A 21031-nucleotide genomic window follows, 5' to 3' on the forward strand; every position below is an offset into this window, starting at 1 on the left:
CTTTTTTTTCAAATACTTAACTTAAGATTATAATATTTAAGTTTCTTATTATATAGGATATCTTTTATGGTTATAAAAAAAAATTTATCACTTTTCTGACACGATTTTACAATAACTATTATAATTATGTTAATTAAAATGTCGAAATACAGTTTATTTCACTTAAAAATAACTAAAATATGTTAATTTTTGTATTATATTAGTAGCAAAGCTGTCAAAGATTACGTGGCACACACACACAGAGAATAATATTGTCTGCTACTAAACTCTCAGGGTTAAGGAAAACAGCTGACGCATGGATTTTTTCGCGGATTTTTTACATAGATACCAAAGCTAGCTTTTAACCAAGAACTGTCAAATCCTTCTCAATTAATAATAAATGATATAAACTAAGAATCCATGTTAAATTTTTATTATACAAAAGCTGTTTGCATATTTTTAAGTGAAAAAATACGGTTTATTTGCTTTCTTATCCTTACTTTCTCTTTCAATATTATGATTATTGAGATAAATATTTAAGAAAATTTATTTTCATTAGCTTTTGAGGATATGATGAAAAAAGCTTAAAACCACCCTAAGACTAATAATTAAGATTTCACAAAAAGCACAATTTAAAATTCTTAAACTAATTTAATTTCCAACTGTATAATATCCTGCAAATTAAGAAGCAGTTTTAAAGTGATTGAGAATCTAATTCAAAACTTAACAGTGGTTTAGAAGGGGTTAATATAAGCAATATTGAAAAGCATTTTTCTAGATAAGCCTCCTAATTTGATTTTTATGAAAACAAATTTAAAAATTTGTTTTGACTATTTCTCTTTAATTTTTTTTTGTCAATAAAATAACGGAAAAAGTTTCAGATTATTACTTATAAACAAAAAATCAAGAAAACTGCTGTCGTAGAAACCATTCGGTCCATTGGTCCATGTTATTGTATTAAGCTAAAGCTTCTACATGGATGCTACAAGAACGATATTAGCTTCCTATACCCTTTAAGATGTGCCTTTTAAGATCTCACTAAACACTGAACAAATTGATTTCTTTATTTCAAGGAAACTTGAAGGACAACCATGCTCCAAATACACATTCCTGGACTGAAAGATGGGGTTGCAACCGATATTTTACATTAAAAGGTTAGGACAAACTAATTTAGACTAAAACCAGGGATGTAATGGGGTACGACAATGGGTGTCAAATTGATGTTCATCCCCAATAAGGATACACAAAATTACCCCTTCTGTAGATTACAATTAGTGGTTGAGACGTATAACCATCTAACTTAATGCAACAACTAATCAAAATTAAATAAAAGTCCCCAAAGTTGTTAAGCCAATTAATGAATAAAGTTTTTATCAAACTTTTGGGATTATTGTAATTAACAGCCAAATTACACCCCCCCCCCTCTCCTCCCTGCTAATAACAAATAAGAAATAATGATAATTAATAAATAATAATAATTGTATTTGGCTCATATAAGTTTATTTTTTTTTAAATTTCGGTAATCAATATTACATAAAGACATGATTTATCACAAAAAAATTAACTGGGAACAAAAATATTTAATTATCAAATGCATTTTAATTAAGGTACAAAATATTAAGTATTCTGATCAGGAAAATCAAAATATAAATGTTAATATAAATAAAGTTTAAGTTTTAAAAATAGGTTTTAAGAAGAAAAAACAAGATCAATAAGGATCAAAATGACATACAAAAATGATTTTTATTTTGCCTAAAGTTTATTCTTTTATTACAATTATATCCTATTTCTATAACTGTTCCGAAGAACAAACATAAAAGTGAACTAATAAGAATTATAGAGAGGCTATGCAGTATAATTGTACATTATTATAAATAAAATCACACAATGGAAATATTATGATCAGATAATACTAATACATATTAATGGATAAAAATCACTGGTTTTTAAATAGTAGTTTTTTATATAAAACCAGTCCGTTCAATTTGATCTATGGCCACTTGCACATTTTGATCAAAAAGATCTGCTCTGATGGGCATCTCTAGGGAGTAGAAAGGATTCTTGAGCGCGTAGTCGGAGTACAGCTCGTATAACTTGTCCAACAGCTGATTTATACCACTCTATAATAATAAAACAAATTATTAAAAGCTAAGCTTTTCTATAATTAGGGTCGGTCCGTAACAGTTAATTTGTTTCGTTAATTTAGACATGTTAGAATTGTCCTATCGATTTCAAACTTTGCGTGATGATTCCTGTAGTAGTTATGTGCGATTTACAAAACTCTATAATCTTTGCCAAAATGTCCGTATGTCCATTTTAAACGTGTTGACTTTTAACTTTTTTAACAACAAATTTTTATGTGATAAAATTAACAAATTGGTATGGTTTCTGGAATACTGATTTCTTGGACAACAAAGAACACAATATCCTGTATTTAAGCAGTTTTTCAGCGGACTTATTTACAATTTTGTTTCGTTTGAACATTTATATACTGATTATTAAGTTCTGCCACTATAAAAGTGTTAGTGTTAGTTTGTCCTACCGTTTTAGAGCTTCGCTTTTATGGATGTTGTCATCCTTGTTCATACATGATTAATTTCCCGAAAGCTAGATTTGTCTTAAGAGTAACAACTCCTATTTCTAGCCCCTGCGGGGGGCTCTAACCCTGCGGGGCAAATCACCTATCCCTGTGGGGCAATCACCTAACCTAATATAACCTAACCTAAAATAACCTATAAAAAGACATTTTAAAAATACGACGATGTTACGAAAGGGACTATTCCCGTACTACTATATTTATTCTTCAAATGTTTACACTTAACATTGATGTAATTTTAGAGAATCCTTTCAGCTGTAAGAATGCAGGGAGGGAGTACACATTGGCTTGTTTATTACACTAATCCCCAAAGTTTTATAATACCGTTTTCTTATTTGTTGGCTTAATAACTTTGGCGACTTTTATTGAATTTTGATTGGTTGGTTCATTAAGTTCAGTGTTCAAACGTTTTAACCACCAATTGTAAACTACATAAGAGGTAATTTTGTGTATCATGACTGGGAAGTATTAAGTACATCAATTTAATGGCCATTGTCTTATCCCTTTAGATCCCTGGGTGTAAGAATGTAATATTTGATTATATTGTATTTGCGCACATGGAGTATAATTTATCTTACTGCCAGCACCAAAACAAACTTGACTTGTTTATCTCCAATGGATATATATATATACTTGGATCTTACAAAAGATTATCATGTACTCTAATAAAGTGAAACTTGTAGATGGCTAAAAAAATCCACTCCTTTGCCTTATCCCCTCTCCTTCTACTGGATGAACGAACTGACCAATAAATGATGTATATTTTGGCAACCTAAATTGATGACAATTTCCCCCCTTATCATAATATCCACATATATTCTACATATATCCATTTTATCTCCCTACATTGCAAATAATCCTTTTCCAAGGGCGTGCATGCACAGTGAAATAGTTTTAATTACAGAGAGTCAAGAGCGATAACGTATGGTAGTAGCATACATTTAAGGAGTAAAAAAAGCTACTCAATATCTCGCCTTATTCGTACGTCTGTACAAAGGAGAATATCTTATTTATTTGTCTCAGTCAGTCAGTCCATGACGATACGGAGGAGATTTGATTTCTGGCAAAAAAAATGATTTTGTTTGTTCGGCAGTCATGCAAGATAGGGCTTGGAATTTTCTTTTGAAAATTACACGAGACAATGCGCATCTAATCTACAACTAAGTTCAATAACGTTGTTGGTTTCTTTTCCTTGTAAAAATAGGATTAATTCCTCTGATAATCATTGCTAATCAAATATATCTTTCTTAGAATTGAATGAATTTAAGGCCAAAATTATTAAGACAAGCTTTTCATTTAAACTTAATTTAATAAAAGAAACTAAAGAGACAGTAAAAGGAGCCTATTTTGCCATTATGTAATAGAAAAGAAAAAAATGCATCAACATTTTCCTTCATCTGAAAGACCGCTTTACTACCGATGGAAATATTACATCAATTATCAAAACACAATCTTGCAAAACATAAAAACAACTTCAAATAATGCTCCATAGGGGGGAGAATGAATTTAATTTATTTTCTTCTTTCATTATCAGCGGAGCTTTTCTTGTCAGTCTGTCAAATATGGCTTGGCGTATTACTACCTAGTGCCTTAGCCCCTAATTTCAATGGACTCTGTGTATCTGAATGGGGAAAGAAGGAAAAAATTAGCTTAAAACTATCTAAAGACTTTATAAATATAGAAAAGTTATAATCATCTATCCTATCATATAAAGAATTATTTTTTTCTCTGTGGTGAAGTATCTCGCTAACCGCTGAACCGAAATGGGTCTCCTTTACAGTGTAGCTTCTGATATGTCCAGGAATGGTTCAGACCTATTTGGGGGAAGGGTATATTCACCCTTCCAGGATAAATCGCCCATAGAAAAAGACCACCCGCTCAAAAAAAAATAACCATGTTTTTACCTTTCCCTTTTTTAAACTAAAATTCTCTCTAGGGGCGTAGCCACTAGTTTACTTTAAAAAGTCAAATTTTAGGCGACATATTTCAATGGAAGTTATCATTCTTGTTTTGTATACAGTTTCATTGAAGAGGATTTATCTAATTCTTTTATCTAACAGCGTTTCAAGTGAGGCTAGAAAGGGGGGAGGCGGATGTGCCACTTTTTGAAACCAAAAGTAAAACGTGCATGATCTCAATCCATAAAAGAGTTACAGCTCTAAAATTCTGCACAGCAGTTGCTTTTGTGGTGAACAATATGGAACCGATCCCGCCGATTTTTTTTTCTTTTCTCGCCATAATAGACAATTTTCAATCATCTGAGATACACTTTTTTTTCCATAAAAATTTCGCTTACGTGAAAGTGTCACGTGAAAATATAAGAAAAAATGAGAAAAAAAGTTTATCTCAGAGGATTGAGAACTGTCTAATTTGGCGAAAAAAGTCAACAAAAAAATCGGTGGGAAACGATTCCGCCGCCGTTTCTTCACAGTTCCATATTGTTCTCCACAAAAGCAACTGCTGTGCAGAATTTTAGAGTTATAACTCTTTTATGGGCCGAGATCATGCACGTTTAAGTGGCACATCCGCCTCCCCCCTTTAACAATAACAATAGTGTCCACTTGCAGCGGGGTTCTTGGAGAATCTTATAGGTGGTTTTATTTGATCCACTCTACTTTCTTTAATAGGTTGCCTCGTTCCCTCCAATTTTCTTTACTTTTGTATCAAACATTTCTCCAGCTTTACCATTTCCTCTGTGGAACACTGTTACCAACCCTCATATCCCAGAGATAATTCAATGGATCGAACGATAAATTTACATGCATCCCCAATAATGATAAACAAAATTATCCCCTCTGTAAACTGAAATTATTGTTTGAAAAGTTCTTTAACTAGGTAATAATTTAAGCACCAACCAATCATAATTCAATAATAGTACCAGAAGTTTTTGAGCCAAAATACTATAGGTAGTATTTCAGTGTTATAAAACTTTGGGTACTTTTGTAATTTAGAGTCTTATGTCCCCTCCCTGCCTCCTTTCTTCCCTCCTCAGCTTTTTTTTTTCATACAGCTATACGTGTGTTTGCTATTGTTTAGATTACTAATGTAAGTTATCGCCTATATGATACTGACCAACCCAAACTAAAACTTGTAGAGAGGCTTTGCTACAAAGAGAAACATTCAAAGCGGAATCTCTCTGTTCGAAAACTGAGTTTCAATTACGAAACAAAATTTTCTTTTAATTAAAAAGTAAATTTTCACATGTTCATGATACAAATGTAAAATTAATTAGTGTTTGATTTGAGTCTGGAGGCTAGACATTTTGTTTACTTTTTAAACTTATACAAACTGCAAATAAACTGATTTAAAAGCAAGGATGGTTTTGTTATAAGACGCCTAACATAAAATCAATAACAAAAGCTGGTTGATTCAACTTTTATACTATTATATAAGTGAAAAGGTTTTTCTATCTGAAGCTTAATATTTCATAGAATGGAAGGTTAACATAGATATCAGGATAGTTTTGGGCGATTTAATTTTAATTCTTGGGATGTTTTAAAGCTATCTTTTAAATCCAGGGGGCACAGCCGCTCGTATAAAAGAAACGTTATTTGTTTCCTTATATAAGTTGATTATTAAATAAGAGTTTCTTTTTGGTGTAATAATATCTTAAGCCATACGGATTTATGAATAAAAAGGGCCGGGATCACAGGTTTCGTCGTATTTTGTTGGGATTTTTTTTAGGTTAGGTAAATGATAATAATTGCCCCGCAGGGGCTAGAAACAGGAGAAAAGCCACTGTGAAAATACGATGAAACTCGCTACTTTGTTTTCTTTCCATGATCCATAAAAAGAAATAAATTTAATCATAAAGAAAAGAAAAAGTTGTTTATAAAAATACAAGAAAATGCATGTTTACTTCCTATAGAATATATTGATGTGGCTTTTTGATGCACTGCACTTATTTATAAAACAGGATAAAAACATACATATTTATTGAATAAAAGCAAAGATTTTCTTTGCTACTGGTATGTCCGACAAACCATCAAATGGCTGGCTTTTTTCTCATTTTAAGACAGGATAAGGTTAGATCACCCACCTTTACTTTTGAATGAGTGTATAAAAATATGCATAAAATATAAGAAATATTAACTGCTTAAATGCTTAGCACATTTTTGTTAAAGTTCTTACAAAAGAGCTTTTTTTTGCTATGTGTAAAATTCTTAGAATACCTAGAATTTCTTTAAGTAAGTAAAAGAATTTGACAACAAATTTTACTGTTTCAGAAAGAAAATTTAGTTCAATATTTTCAAATTTTCCCCTTTAATATTAATAGATTAGGTTGTTATGTTATTTTCGGTACTAGGTAAACCAACAGGCAAGGAAAAAAACCTTACCCACCCCTATTATTTTCAATTTATTTTAAAAATAAGGCGAGAGGGACAAAAGGTTTTGTACTCATTAGGCTCTTTAAGTGACAATTTTTTGACTGAATGATTATAAAATATGAAACCTGTTTTAAATCAGAGACAACAATAAATTTAATTCCAGTTAATGTTTGGCTGCAGTTCAGTTTAAATGTGTCAGATTCCAGCTCTAGAATTCCAGAAGATCCCTAAATCAATAAAATAAGTAATAGTATACTGTATAGATTATGTAACCCAGATAACTACCTGGATCCAGTGTTGAGAAGTGGGACCCTTTTGTCTGCTAATTGCTTTCTGCTCTTTTGTAGTGACTTGGATTTGTTAATATTTTCGACGCTATTGGCTGATATTCAAAGACCCAAAAAGAAGTCGGCACTTGATTCACGGGGTGGGGAAATACAGTTATGTAACATTTTCCCCCTATATTGTTTTACATTGATCATGGAACATATCGTAGTAATAATAGTTGTTTAGTTTTTTTCCATCCTTGTGTTTTGATGGGTAGAAAAGTGTACCTATTCTGGACTTAATTGTACTGCCAGTGCATATAGAGGATAGAACATAGTGTACCTATTCTGGACTCAATTGTACTGCGAGTGCATGTAGAGGATAGAACATAGTGTACCTGTTCTGGACTTAATTTACTGCCAGTGCATGCAGAGGATAGAACATAGTGTACCTGTTCTGCACTTAATTGTACTGCGAGTGCATGCAGAGGATAGAACATAGTGTACCTGTTCTGTACTTAATTGTACTGCCAGTGCATGTAGAGGATAGAACATAGTGTACCTGTTCTGCACTTAATTGTACTGCGAGTGCATGCAGAGGATAGAACATAGTGTACCTGTTCTGTACTTAATTGTACTGCCAGTGCATGTAGAGGATAGAACATAGTGTACCTGTTCTGCACTTAATTGTACTGCGAGTGCATGCAGAGGATAGAACATAGTGTACCTGTTCTGTACTTAATTGTACTGCCAGTGCATGCAGAGGATAGAACATAGTGTACCTGTTCTAGACTTAATTGTACTGCTAATGCATGCAGAGGATAGAATATAATGAACCTGTTCTGGACTTAATTGTACTGCCAGTGCATGTAGAGGATAGAACATAGTCTACCTGTTCTAGACTTAATTGTACTGCCAGTGCATGTAGAGGATAGAACATAGTGTACCTGTTCTTGACTTAATTGTACTGCCAGTGCATGTAGAGGATAGAACATAGTGTACCTGTTCTGGACTTAATTGTACTGCCAGTGCATGCAGAGGATAGAACATACTCGCCAACACAATCTTCTCATTTGTTGTTATCTTTGCCCGGCCAAACTTTAGGTTTACTGGGAAATTTTCTTTGTTCTCTAGAAACTAAAATAAACTTTGGTAATTACAGGAATCTTACGGGATAATTCAATGGACGATAAATTAATATTTATCCACAATTATGATAAACAATACGAATCAGATTGTACAATATATATAAAAATATTTTCAACCTTTCTTTATGTCAAGAGAATAGATTTTATCTCATTAAATGTTGTTATACAAGTATTCTTTTACAATTTGATCTCAATAACTATAGAAAGAATTTAAATAAAAATTTCAAAATCCTTTTCAAATAACAAAATTCTCTTTATGTAAGTACAAAATTATCAAGGATGACAATATCCATAAGTAGTGAAGCACAAACAATTAAAGATGAGAATACAGGCGAGGAGATTTAAAGTGTATTTGTTAACATCAAGAATAGAAATATGCTGGAAAAAATCACGAAACCTTTCTCATGTATTTCTATATGAAACATGACTGACAGACCGACGGACAAAGTAAATTACACACTAAATTCTTACAATATAGAGAATCATCGCCAAAAAATCAGCTCTCTATCTTGAAAAGCAGCTGAGAAAATCATATTCCCCCCATTGCGATACGGACTTACTGACGAATGGACGGACAATGACTATTATGTTGGGCGAGATCCTCCATGATTAAGGTTAATTTATAAAAGAAGCACATCCGCTCCCCTCTCCCCCATCATTGTCATTTATTCGTAAAATATTTTGTGTTAAATTCAATGCTAATATACATTTAATTAACAAATTACAAAATATTTTTATATTTTACACTTCCAATTAAATAAATTGTGTAAAAACTTAATAATGAAAATTAGTAGAAAAACAACACGGCAAATTAATACCTGGCTTTCCTAAACCGAAAAAAATATTCTTTTTACCTCAAGAACATTTTTTCCATCAGGAAGACAATCACCATTAAGCTGCTGACCATTGACCGCTAGCAGGACATGACCGATATACACACCATCTCTCTCTCCATACGCCACGACTATCCTCTTGTTTTCAAGCTTCAGCTTCACATCAAGAGGAAATCCATACGTCTAGATTAGGACAAACTATCATCCTTGTATGAAAGTAACAGGATGTCTTTGTGTCTGTCTGTGTAGATCTTGTTACCCGCTAATCCGATATGGTTCTCAATTACAATGTAGCTTCTCATAGGTCCTGGGAAAATTTATTACTAATTTGGAGGGTACCACCAAAAAAGGTTGAATTTCTTCCCCAACTCCAGATTAAGTTTAATTTTGTCTGAAGCTAAAGACCATCTTTGACCTCTCCTGTAAACTGTAAAGAAAAGTTAGTTTTTCTTTTTGCAACTTCTGTTCATTCCCACTTAAACAAAGAGATGGGCAGGTTACTGGTAAAATCCGTAAAGGTTATGTGTTATAAGTAAAAAACAGTAGTAGAACGATAAAAATTTATGTTAACTTTTTGAATTTTTTTATGTCTATAGTTCTTTTCAATAAGAAATACACATATATTATCGTTCTACTACTATTTTTAAGCCTTAAAACACACACCTTTACGGATTCTACCAGAAACCTACCCCTCTCTTTAAAAAAACTCTCCAATTTTGCTATAAATATTTTTTTCACTAAAAACTTTCAAGATTTTAATATCTTACTTTCTCATTTTCTTGCTGTGGAATATTGTGGTCATAATTAAAGATAAGTCCTCCAGACTTACTCACAATAAATATATGATAAATGCCCATTTTAAAACATTAAATTCATAAAATTATCTCTGAAAATAGTAAATGCAAAGTGTTAACAAAAATAATATTTAGAAATATGGTGATTAAAAAAAACAATGTGATCACATGTTGATTTTTGTCTGGTACCCTTGATCTTGATTAATTTTCTATTTGGCAACTCTGGTTTTGATAAAATAAATCTGGTAACCACGTTTCTCGTATTCATTTGAATCCGGTGGATAGGAACCGGTTCTCATGAATACGAAAAAACTATGTCTAGCATCGTATTATATCCAGTTTTCTACGAATATAGAAATGTACAATCATAAGATTAAAACTAGTTTTAATCTTATAATTGTACATTCTATATCCGCGGAAAGCCGTTTATAATACGATACGAGAAATAACTATTCCTGTTTCGATAATCCATCAAGATTTGTTAGTCCCAGTGTTGGTTAGTGTCATGAACTTTTCTGTCCTTGTTTTCCATTAGTTTTCTGTTTATTAGAAGGTGCTGATGAAGTTCCATTTTCATGGAGTTGGTCCTTCTTTATTTTTACTCCTTTTACCTTGATATAAATAAAAATCTAATACATATTATTATTTCCAGTATGGCTTTTAAACCAAAGCCCTTGAATAGAACCAGTTTTGAGCCATAATTAAAAATCATTTATAGCATCGTATTACAGACAATTTTCCATGAATATACTTATAGAACATATAACTTCGTAAAAATAAAATAAAGTATTTTTTTATCTTGAAATTTGATTTAGGTTCCATAACAATAAACTTTTTGTTCTCTTACTCTGTTTTACATTGCGTTTATTAAACGACAAACACAGAACAACTTGACGAGTGGCTAAACTTCTAATCCTAATCGAAGGATGTGTTACTGACCGCTGAACCTATATAGTTTTCCTTTACAATGAAGCTTCTCATTTGGGAAGGTTTAACTATTTTGGAGGAGGGTACCACCACCCTCTCAAGAAAAATTCCCCGCTCCCCACCCCCAAAAAAATTAAAAATTTTTCATTAAAAATCTAAAATTCAAAATATAAGGGGGTTGTCGAATTCCCGCCCCCTATCACCTCAAGTACTTTTAGAGACATCTAGGTTTGTAGCCGCTTATGAATAGTAACTATCATAGTATACCTTGGGGTTAGGTGCATAAGGATTCTCTCCGTTGTAAAATTCCTTTAAAAGTTGTATAGATTCAGGTGCCCTGTGCCCACCAGAAACTAATACCCGGTAATTTGGATCTAAAAATTAAATTCATAAGAACAAGTAATCTTTTGATCAAAAGTAGAACAGCTTGTAGAAATTTTCATTTACATTTTCAATTTATCTCAAAGAGTGTCGGAAATTTGTGTGATAAGTAACGCTTAAAACATTTTATAATAAAGGTAAACCATTTGTGTGACAAATTGACAATTCATGTAAAAATACCTAATTTCTGCATAGTTGCCATGAGATTTCCAACAGAACCACATCCTCCAAATTTATCATTAGCACAGCCGTAGTAAATTGCTTTCACTCTGATTTGTTAGGTTTCATTTACAAGCTATTTCAGACAGATTTTTTACAAATTTTCAGATGTAAGTTATCTATAGGTAGACAGATTTCTCCGGATAGTAAAATGAAAAATTTTATAATAAATTCCAGTTTTTTTTCTGGACAAACATAATGGTACCTATTATTTTAATTTTTTTGTGAAAATTGTCTATAATTATTTTTCAGTATTTTTCAGCATGAAACCTTTCCTGACTTTCATAAGGGCGGCAGCACACATAATACAAGGTTCAACATTTACATAAACAGATATCTCAGAATACAAGTCACTGGAGGGTACTCCAAGCTTTTTACCTGCAAGAAAAAAATATAAATCCTATGTTTAAAGTAGTAAGTTTTAAAGTATTGAGTTCTCGAACTAAAGGACCGGTGGATAAACATGGGTCCCTGAATGGTTTAAGGCTATATCATATCTAAATGTAGGTCATTCAGACAGAGTTCCATGACGATATGGCCGATATTGTTTAATAATGAGCCAGTCTTAAAACACATATCTTTAAACACAGGATGTTTGTCCAGAGGCGACAAGTAAGAAGCGAAGAACCAAAACAAACTATCATCAAGAAAAAATATAGTAATCACAAACTTTTTAGCACAAATATATAATGGTCTTTTGTAGCATGACCGACGCGATAGACCAAGTAACAAATATACTGGATTGTTAGAGGGAACTCATCCAACGATATTTTAGAGACGGGCGGACAGGCATTTCGAATTATAGGGTAGCTTAAAAGTTATACCTAGATTTTCTACATCATCAACCGCATTGATTTCAGCATGTCTTGTTGCATTTTTGGTTTGATTTACTGTGTTTCTTTGTTCAGAAATAATCTAAAAATGGTTGTTTTTGTCGATTTTTTCACTTAATAATTTAATTTACACTAACTAAATGCTTTGCCCCTGGCCTCTGAGGGCGGTTGAAGGAAGGAAAAGAATTTTGAAGGAACCCCCCCCCCAAAAAAAAAAAAAAAAATAGTAATAAACCTTCCCTGTAACTATTAAGGCTTAACATGTCAGTCTCGTAATTTCATAGATCTTACGCAACAGACAAACATCCTTCTTTAAAAAAAAGGATTTCTATAGTATTTGTCCTTTTTAAATGTAAAAATGTTGTTACCTCTCCATTGTCCCTGACGAAAACACAACCAATAGGAACTTCACCCACAGAAAGAGCTTCATGAGCCTGAAAAACGAAGATTCAGACTGGAAAAACTTTTTATCAAGACGAGAATTTCAAACTTTTCAGAAATAAATAAAACAAGAAAGTTGAAATAACTGGGCCAAAAGGCGGTGCAATTCATTTCACGGTTAGAACTTCCATACAAAATGGTTGTGTAGTCAAAGAGTTGGTTGCCAACTTGCCTATACTAAGTGGGAATGCTTCCGTACAAAGCAATGGTTGAGTAGTCAGAGTTGGTTGCCTAAACTAAAGTAGGAATGCTATATTAACTTTATTAACACAATTTTATTAATTGAACTTTAAAAAGGTTACATAGCAAAATTTTCCATTGTCCCTTTTAGGACGTATCTCATCCCTATTCATAAGAATATCCATTACAGTGTCCCAGATTAGAAAATTTTGTTAAAATTTTGGCTCCCAGCCAAAATATGGTTGATTTATGCAAAAAAAAATGACTCATGTAAAAGGTTTTTCCTGTAAAAAAAAATTGCGACGGTACAAGCACAAAGTTCTTATACCGTCGCAATTTTTGTATTACTGAAAAAAATATTTTGCATGGGTCATTTTGTTGCATAAATCAACCATATTTTGCCTAGGGGCCAAAATTTTAACAGACTAACAAAATAAATTACTACCTTAACAAAAGCTTTGCTCATAAACTCATCCTTATAATCCCCCATTACTTCTGGAAAAATAAATATTTATAATAACATACCATATTATTAGTTTTATTCATTATTATACATTTTCTACGAAACAAACAGGGAAAGTTAATTGAAAACACTTAGAAACTTTTTAAATTAATTTCAATTTACTTGAATATTAAATCTTCTGAGAGAATAGGTAGGTATGCTTGTTTAAAATAGAAATTTTAAATCTCAAACAATTTCAAAGGGTACATGTACAAACGAAAGCGTGATGTAAAGATCCTTTCAGCAGTGATGTCAGACATTTTTTTATTTTAAAAATTTTGAAAATGTATACTAAACGAGTTAAGATTATAAATCATTAAATGCTTTGACACCAAAGTAAACATTTTCTTGAGGAAAAATATATATTTATCAAAAGGTTGGTAAATTGTAAAAATGTATACAATTTGATTAATGTACTTTTGCATTTGTTGATGCAGCATTTGTTGATGTTTTGCCGTGATAATTTATTTTGCACAAAACATTTCATATTTCATCACATATGTCTTACATTTAGAATTTTTTCCATATAAAACCATGGTTCAAAACTTATTTTTTAGTTGATATATCTATATAAAACATAAACCTAACAAATACTCAAAAAATACTCAAAATCACTGTTGGAAGGTGCTTAAAACTGCTCTCGTACGTACTCTTAGTGCCCAATAATACAAATGAGGAGGACTATTTTTCTTTCTCTTTATGTTCTTCTATCAGTTTATACACGTCTCTAACACCCTGTCTCTCCTCACGGAAGAATTTTTTCCTTGAAGTTTTGTCATGGAACAATGCACTGGATTTCATTTTGTACAGTTCATCCCTCGCATTCTTAGATTCAACTACATCCTGAAAAAAAAGGATAAAGCTCAATAATTATGGATGGACATTCGGAATAAATTTACTATAGGTAGAGCATTGTCCTAAAAAATAAACATTAAACTAAAATAAATCATGAAACCTTTTCAAATTTATAACAATAATATCAAGAAATGAATCAAGCACCCAAACCAATAAACAAATCTTAATGAAACTTTGTGGGAATATGTAAATGTAATCTTATTCCATCCCTGAAAAATTTCAGCCGTGTATCTTGAATAAGAATAAAAAAATCATAAAAACTTAAAATCGTAAGAATCAATCTGGCACCCCATTAGATTGACGACTCTTTATGACACTGGATGAAAATATGAATAATGTTGACTTATTTAATCCCTGAAAATTTCAGGCTTCTATCTTGAAAAGGAGCCGAAAAAATCACGTTTCCACCTAAACGTTTCAGACGATAGGACGGACATTTCAAAGTATAGAGTAGCTTCGCTACTAAAAAAGAATTTTATTTAAATGGCTAATTACTTGTGAAAATAAAGAGCAAATTAAACCGCCTATAACAACTAGAGTATTTGAAAAAATTGCAGCAGACTATCCGTCCCGCTGAACGCTTCAATGCGGTTGGCGGCAGTCGTGTAAGTGCGGTTGGCTATAAACAACCTCCCCCCCCCCCAAAAAAAAAAAAAAAAACTGCGACATGAAGAACCCATCACCATTTCCTTCATTGAATTACAAGTATATTATGTTTCTCTGTACTTGACAGTCAATTTGAGGGGGAAAAATATAAAATAAATGATAACCTGATCAGCATACGAAGTAATAAAATTAGGTGGGATGAGGGCGGCAGCTACAACCCTGCCCTCCTCCATCAGATAATTGTATGTGGATATTGCTTTCTCTGTAGACAGACACTCTACGGAGATTCCCTTCTTTCTCATTGCTAAAATGGAATAGTTATTTATCGCATCGTATTATAGACAACAAGGAAAAGTTAATATTTACTCCATTTTTATAGGCTGTTAGGGGCAGCAGTCCCGTGCTCACAAATCTGATATTGATTTTTTTTTGAATTATTACTCGTGGAAACTTGTCTATAGTACCATACGATAGGATGATCTATCAGAATGGCTCAGAACGGGTTATAAACCAATGGAAAAAAACCCGGTTTGAAGTCATACTGAAAATAGTTTTTTTTTCTCATTTCTGCAATACAAGAACTTTTAAACCGCCCATCCATTTTAGATTATTACATGGAAAAAAGTTTTTTTTGTATATATTTTTAAGCTCTTTTGTAAATATGCTTATATAAAAAAACAGCAATGTTTAACTACAATTTATCTGCAAAATATGTATCAATAATTTAGAATTTTCTGAATAGAGTTGTTAACAGAGAAAAATATCATGGCAGAAGGGATTGGTCAATGAAAGATAAATAAAAAGTTAAAGGTACTATTCTTAAAAAAGGTGAATAATATATATTATAGGTTTAAGGAATGTTAGAATGCTGTGAATATAATAGGAAGTAAGTTATTTTACCTTATTTAACTATCCATATGACACTGAGTGAAAAATGCACTACAGTTATTTCACTTGAATCTGCATGAAATTCGCATACGGACTAGTTTTTTGCATTGCAAATTTGTACTGTAGTTGTATTTTGTCAGAAAGATAGGCATTTATTTATTCGAGAAATTTAAGGTTTAAAAATAAAAGAATTCAGGAATGATTACCTGGAGTAACTTTTAAAAAGTTTAATACCTTTATAAAATCTAGTACATTTTAAACGACCACACCGTTTTTGAGAAGCTATGCTACAGATAGAGAGATAGACAGGCTAAGATTGATACAATCAAATATACAGACAACTAAATAATTATTATCATAGACAACACACCAAAATGAAAGCGTAGATACTCATAAACAATTTTGGGGAATAATCCTTTTCGTGACATCGCACAAGGGGCGATTTGTCGTCTTTTTAAAATGGCTTCTTATTGGTTATTTTAGATTAGGTTAGGTTATATTTGGTTAGGTGATTGCCCCAAAGGGTTAGGTAATTGGCCCCGCAGGGTTAGAGCCCACCGCAGTGGCTAAAAATAGAAGAAAACCTACTGTGAAAAATACGAAGAATCGCCCCTTAAGGTGCAATGTCACGAAAGGGACTATACCCCAGTTTTGATCACAAAAGAATATGACGAAATGTTGATGTTAGGCTTTTTTACCTATCCGTACAACCCTGTCTTAATTCTAACATTTTCTACAAAATATAAAACTGAATTATTTTCCTTCCTATGTTTTAACAAAGCTGCTTATAGCTTACCTAATAAAACAGGAATAGAAACTGGGTCTCGAACATGCGACTCTTCCCCGTGTCCAATCACAATCAAATCAAGTCTGAAAAAAAGAAAGTTAATAAAATTGATAATTCAGTTTAATATGTTAACAGGGATGGCGATCAGAATAAGATTAATCCGCTAATTTTGGGAACAAAATATCAATATCCGAAATCCTTGTAAAATATGGATTTTTGAAATTTGCTTTGGGTTGTAATCCTTGCAATATAATAGGTTTAGATATATCAGTTTTATTTCCTCAATAAACTCGATTTTTTTCCTATCAATACTAATAAAATCTCGGATTAAGTATAACAAAAAAACGAAAAAGCAGTGAAATTTTTTTTTGTTGGTGGAAGAAGTGAACATTCGATGCCTTTTTTTCTACTATAACCCTAGTAAAATACCCACGCCTTTTCATTGCTATGACGTACGGTATGACTTACATCAACATACAGAAGGACATACAAACATACCCTTGAAATATGTAGAGCAGCTATGCTACTTTATAATAATACTAACTTTGGTTCTAGTAAAGTAAATAATGATAAAGATTCCATAGTTATATCTGAGGCCTTCATTACTCTCCATCTGAAAGAAATAATGTATTAATGTTTAATAATGTATAGTTATACTAACGGGTAAGCTAAGTAAGTTGAATTCGATAACCCAATTTTTTATTTCAGATTTATTCTAGGAGCGATTTCTCATTGGAGGGTGGTGGTAACCTTACCCAAAATAGTTATAAAACTTGCCAGGACCTATGAGAAGCTACAATAGAATGAAGAACTGAATCTGTTCAGTAGTTATCGAAATCTTAAGTTACAAACAAAAAAAAGCTTACTAGGATAACTCAGCTAGGATAACTCTACTCTACGTCTTTCTTGATTTTTAAATATTTATACTTATAGTTCAAACCCTAGGGGCTTCGCTCTAAGAGATGATGAGAAGTCTCCCATCCCGAATAGATGTCGTTCTTTAAGCTTTAGAGATATTATCACAAATTGCTCTGATTAAAGTTACTCTCTGACAAAATTAGTCGTACACTCTCATAACTGTAATTGACAATTAAACACTTGAAAAATCAAAAAAAATATTATGAAAGAAATGCTTACTTTAATACAGCATTGGGAAATACAATTGTAGGTCCAATAACAAAGGTATTGTCATTTAATCTGAATCCATTACTTGAATAACTGTCTATCAGATTTGTACCAATTAAATCCTGAAAAGTATGTATTAGTACAGGAAAAGCTACTATTCAAAGAATAATACGCATTTCCCCTCAAAGTGATTTATTGAGCAAAAAAGGGATCCATCCGCAACCCCCTTATTAAAATGAAGAAGGGGGTTGAAGTTTTTCATTTGTTTACTTTAGGCCAAGTTGGGTTATGTTATCTCAGGTACTGGGTAGCCCTGCAGGTTTTAGAAATAGGGGGGGGAAACTACAAACCCCTTGAGATCATTGATTGTTTTACATGTTTTCTATAGTTTATTTGAAAATGCTACATTAGATTATTAAGTCCATTACATGGTGTTTCATTATTTCATTAGTATATTCATGCAAATGAAAAATTACGCGTTTTTCGAAGGGATACATACATACAAACATTGCATTTTTCTATTTTTATGTTTACCTGATTTAATATAGAAACTGTAGTTTTGCCAGTGCCCTCATATGCCCCCTGCCTATCAAAACCATCATTAACTGTATGAACTCTTCTTATTCCTAGCATGTACTGATTACAAAACACTAAAAATAAATAGATAAGTTGTAAATTATGTACATATGTCATATAGAATATACTGGATATTAATACACTGGAAAAATTGTCGTAAATTTAGGTTGCTAACATGGACATCAATTAATGGTCAAACGTTAATCCAATACCTAAGATTTTTAACTTTTTAGAGTACATGCTAATCTGGTGCACAGTGGGATCATTTGAAAAAAATCGGGACATCCAAAAAATCTAAAATCGACTTTTATCTATCCTAGAAATTAATAATGGCTGTAAGTAGACAGCTAGAAAAGAAATTTTTTAAAAATATTAATTTTTGGCGGATTTATGCCATTTTTAAAAAAGGTAGTGAAAAATTTCTTTTCAGTTTTGATGATTTTCCAGATTTTTTACACAATTTTTTCAAAGCAATAAAAAATACATTTATGTTCATCTTATGAAGAAAAAAAAATTATTGAGGTACTTTTCAGATACCTGTACCAATGTCTAATTAAAGAAAAAATTTAAAAAAATATTTTTTTGGTGGTGTAAATTGACATTTTGTGAGAAAATTTCACCAAAAATATTAAGATTTTTAACCCCAAAAAATCAGTTTTCTCCATTTTACCCAAAAACGGACAGGAGGCCCCGGGTTTTGCAATAATAATATCAATATACAACATGTATTGTGTATAAAACAGTTTTCACAACCTGGGGCCTCTTGTCCGTTTTTGAGTAATTGAGCATTTTACATTGCATGGTTTGAACAATTTCGTTCTTGTTAATATCAAATTTTCCCCCGTTAGAGGGGGAAGGAGTCATTTTAGAGCCCAAAGTCATCTCTGCAATATTTTCAAACTTTTTAAGGCAAATCTTTCTTGACTTATGCATCATTTGCCTCCGGCCAACCGTTACGCCGTTATTTGCCGCCGTTGGCGTGATTTTTAACGATTTTTGCCGTTCTCGCGGTTTTAATGGACATTTAAGGGATAAAGGAGTCGTTAAATAAAGATGACTTAAAAATACTTTTATTTTAGCAATTAAATTTGCTAAATTTCATGTGTTCTGAAAAAAATTGTAGTTCTAACTGATTTTGGCCTAGCAGAAATTCAAATTTGGAGATTAATTATAATATTGCAAAAACATTATACCTATACGCATCAGAGAGAGAGAAAAATATACGTTTGAGAGAGAAAATATTTTAAGTAATTATGTTTATATTCTCATACAAACTTTAAATGAAGATAGCTCGACTCAGAGTAAAGCTATTAACACAAAATCAAAAGTGTTTTGAAAATTATGTTATTGTTGTTTATATCTGTAAAAAAAATATTTTAAAATATGCCTTATAAGTGTCCTATTTTACTTATTCTGGGCCTACCTAAAAAAGCCGGGACTCGAACTGGGTGCACCTGACGCTATATCCATGTTCACAAACATTGTTTGCATTGAAGAAATATTTACATAGACGTTGATTTTGTTAAAATATTCCTATCCTAGCTAAAGTTATAAAGGTTTATAGATTTTTTAAAAATAGGGTAGCTTCGCTCCTCCAAAACAGCAAGACGTACTTACCAAATGCACATTAGAAGTTAACAGGAGCAAAATTTAAGTTATTTCTGTGTTAAAGCAAAAGAAGTTACACCATTTCTTCAAATACAAGCTTATTTATTGAAGTTTACTTTTGCCTACTCTTAATGTCCCGATATTTGTCAAAAGATCCCACTGTGTGGTGTAAGATCCAAGTAATAATAAATCCATCTATGGACTTGTCTATGTGACCACAGCAATAACGTATTAGATGGCATGCCTTGGCCCGTAAACAGGCGCAACTCAAAAACCTTACAAAGTTCCAGACAAGGGTCGTGCAATCAAGAGGTTAGTAGGCGTTAGAGTGTATTACATCCTATTACAAGCGGAGAAAATTGATTCGGCATCAATAACACTCCCCTTAACATACCTATTATGTTTTATTTACATGTAAAGTAATTTTAAGAAGTTTTTTTATCTTTTAATATGAGAAATAAATTATAATTTTATACCATTATATAAAAGTAACAGGATATCTGTCTGTCGTCTGTCTATTTGTAACGCGGGATCTCGCTAACCGCTGATCCGATATGGGTCTCCTTTACTATGTAGCTTCTCATAGATGGCGCCACTGTATTCTTACTTGACTTCAAGTCCTACAAGGGTGTCGAAACCTTTTCTTTTTAAAACTACAATTAAAAGGGGAAGGATTGCAAAGTCGACCCCATTCACCTGAAGGGCCCCTGGAAGCATTGAGGGGCGTAGCCGCTAGTATAGGTATAAAATGGATACCTGGAATTGTATTTTCAATAACTCCAGGTGCAGTCAGCCTGATGGCAGGAATACTTCTGCCAGCCAGAAGGCTGGCCTGTCGTAACATTTTATCTGAAAGCATTAACATACAAGTTTATAAAGTTTCAGACTTAATTGTATAATAGAAAATCACAGCCAATTTTTTCAATAATTTTGTTAAATTTTTTTTTTATTTTCAATAATCTTTACAATGGTAAATAGAAACTCGTAACAATTAATTTGAATAAAATGAATTCACAAAGGTATCCAATCCAATCAGACTGGAAAATTCAGGTACAATTTTCATTAAGAAAAAATTTTACTACACATTTTCGCCAAATAATGATCATTGTAATAGAAAATACGGTGCTATCACTCAAAGTGCCTGGCATGCATAGTACCA

General features: G+C 32.1%; 3 protein-coding genes across 3 annotated transcripts; all 3 read right to left on the bottom strand.

Moving 5' to 3' along the window:
- Positions 1–1464: 1464 nt before the first annotated feature.
- Positions 1465–10062, bottom strand: Trs23 (trafficking protein particle complex subunit 4-like protein Trs23). Its single transcript, XM_080162901.1, has 5 exons — positions 9918–10062; positions 9172–9333; positions 8172–8306; positions 7029–7130; positions 1465–2099 (listed from the first exon to the last, which is right to left on the bottom strand). Exons 1-5 carry the CDS (start codon positions 10005–10007, stop codon positions 1941–1943), a joined length of 648 nt encoding a protein of 215 aa, XP_080019027.1. The 5' UTR covers positions 10008–10062; the 3' UTR covers positions 1465–1940.
- LOC145321488 (tRNA-specific adenosine-34 deaminase catalytic subunit ADAT2) lies at positions 10036–13498 on the bottom strand. Its single transcript, XM_080162911.1, has 8 exons — positions 13371–13498; positions 12673–12738; positions 12296–12386; positions 11747–11849; positions 11433–11521; positions 11139–11245; positions 10397–10555; positions 10036–10199 (listed from the first exon to the last, which is right to left on the bottom strand). Exons 1-7 carry the CDS (start codon positions 13413–13415, stop codon positions 10448–10450), a joined length of 609 nt encoding a protein of 202 aa, XP_080019037.1. The 5' UTR covers positions 13416–13498; the 3' UTR covers positions 10036–10199; positions 10397–10447.
- LOC145321454 (NADH dehydrogenase [ubiquinone] 1 alpha subcomplex assembly factor 3) lies at positions 13419–20754 on the bottom strand. Its single transcript, XM_080162881.1, has 7 exons — positions 20629–20754; positions 18223–18338; positions 17701–17810; positions 17108–17176; positions 16573–16646; positions 15053–15192; positions 13419–14270 (listed from the first exon to the last, which is right to left on the bottom strand). The coding sequence occupies exons 1-7, from the start codon at positions 20735–20737 to the stop codon at positions 14109–14111; spliced, it is 780 nt and encodes a 259-aa protein (XP_080019007.1). The 5' UTR covers positions 20738–20754; the 3' UTR covers positions 13419–14108.
- Positions 20755–21031: the final 277 nt, after the last annotated feature.

The sequence above is a fragment of the Acartia tonsa genome, chromosome 1, assembly GCF_053477335.1.
Source record: "Acartia tonsa isolate MP-2025a chromosome 1, ASM5347733v1, whole genome shotgun sequence".
In the NCBI taxonomy this organism is placed as follows: Eukaryota; Metazoa; Arthropoda; class Copepoda; order Calanoida; family Acartiidae; genus Acartia; species Acartia tonsa.

Excerpts from the sequence above, each read along its gene's own strand:
- Trs23 (XM_080162901.1), bottom strand. The coding sequence starts at position 10,007 with ATGGGCATTTATCATATATTTATTGTGAGTAAGTCTGGAGGACTTATC. Across the intron at positions 9,334-9,917 it reads CACAGCAAGAAAATGAGAAA|ACGTATGGATTTCCTCTTGA; the intron begins GTAAGATATTAA and ends GTCCTAATCTAG. Across the intron at positions 2,100-7,028 it reads TTGTCTCTGATTTAAAACAG|AGTGGTATAAATCAGCTGTT; the intron begins GTTTCATATTTT and ends TTATTATTATAG.
- LOC145321488 (XM_080162911.1), bottom strand. The coding sequence starts at position 13,415 with ATGGGGGATTATAAGGATGAGTTTATGAGCAAAGCTTTTGTTAAG. Across the intron at positions 12,387-12,672 it reads TCGTCAGGGACAATGGAGAG|ATTATTTCTGAACAAAGAAA; the intron begins GTAACAACATTT and ends AACCATTTTTAG. Across the intron at positions 10,556-11,138 it reads CTTATGCACCTAACCCCAAG|GTAAAAGGAGTAAAAATAAA; the intron begins GTATACTATGAT and ends ATTTATATCAAG.
- LOC145321454 (XM_080162881.1), bottom strand. The coding sequence starts at position 20,737 with ATGTTAATGCTTTCAGATAAAATGTTACGACAGGCCAGCCTTCTGGCT. Across the intron at positions 18,339-20,628 it reads TATTGAAAATACAATTCCAG|TGTTTTGTAATCAGTACATG; the intron begins GTATCCATTTTA and ends ATTTATTTTTAG. Across the intron at positions 17,177-17,700 it reads TTTCCCAATGCTGTATTAAA|ATGGAGAGTAATGAAGGCCT; the intron begins GTAAGCATTTCT and ends TATTTCTTTCAG.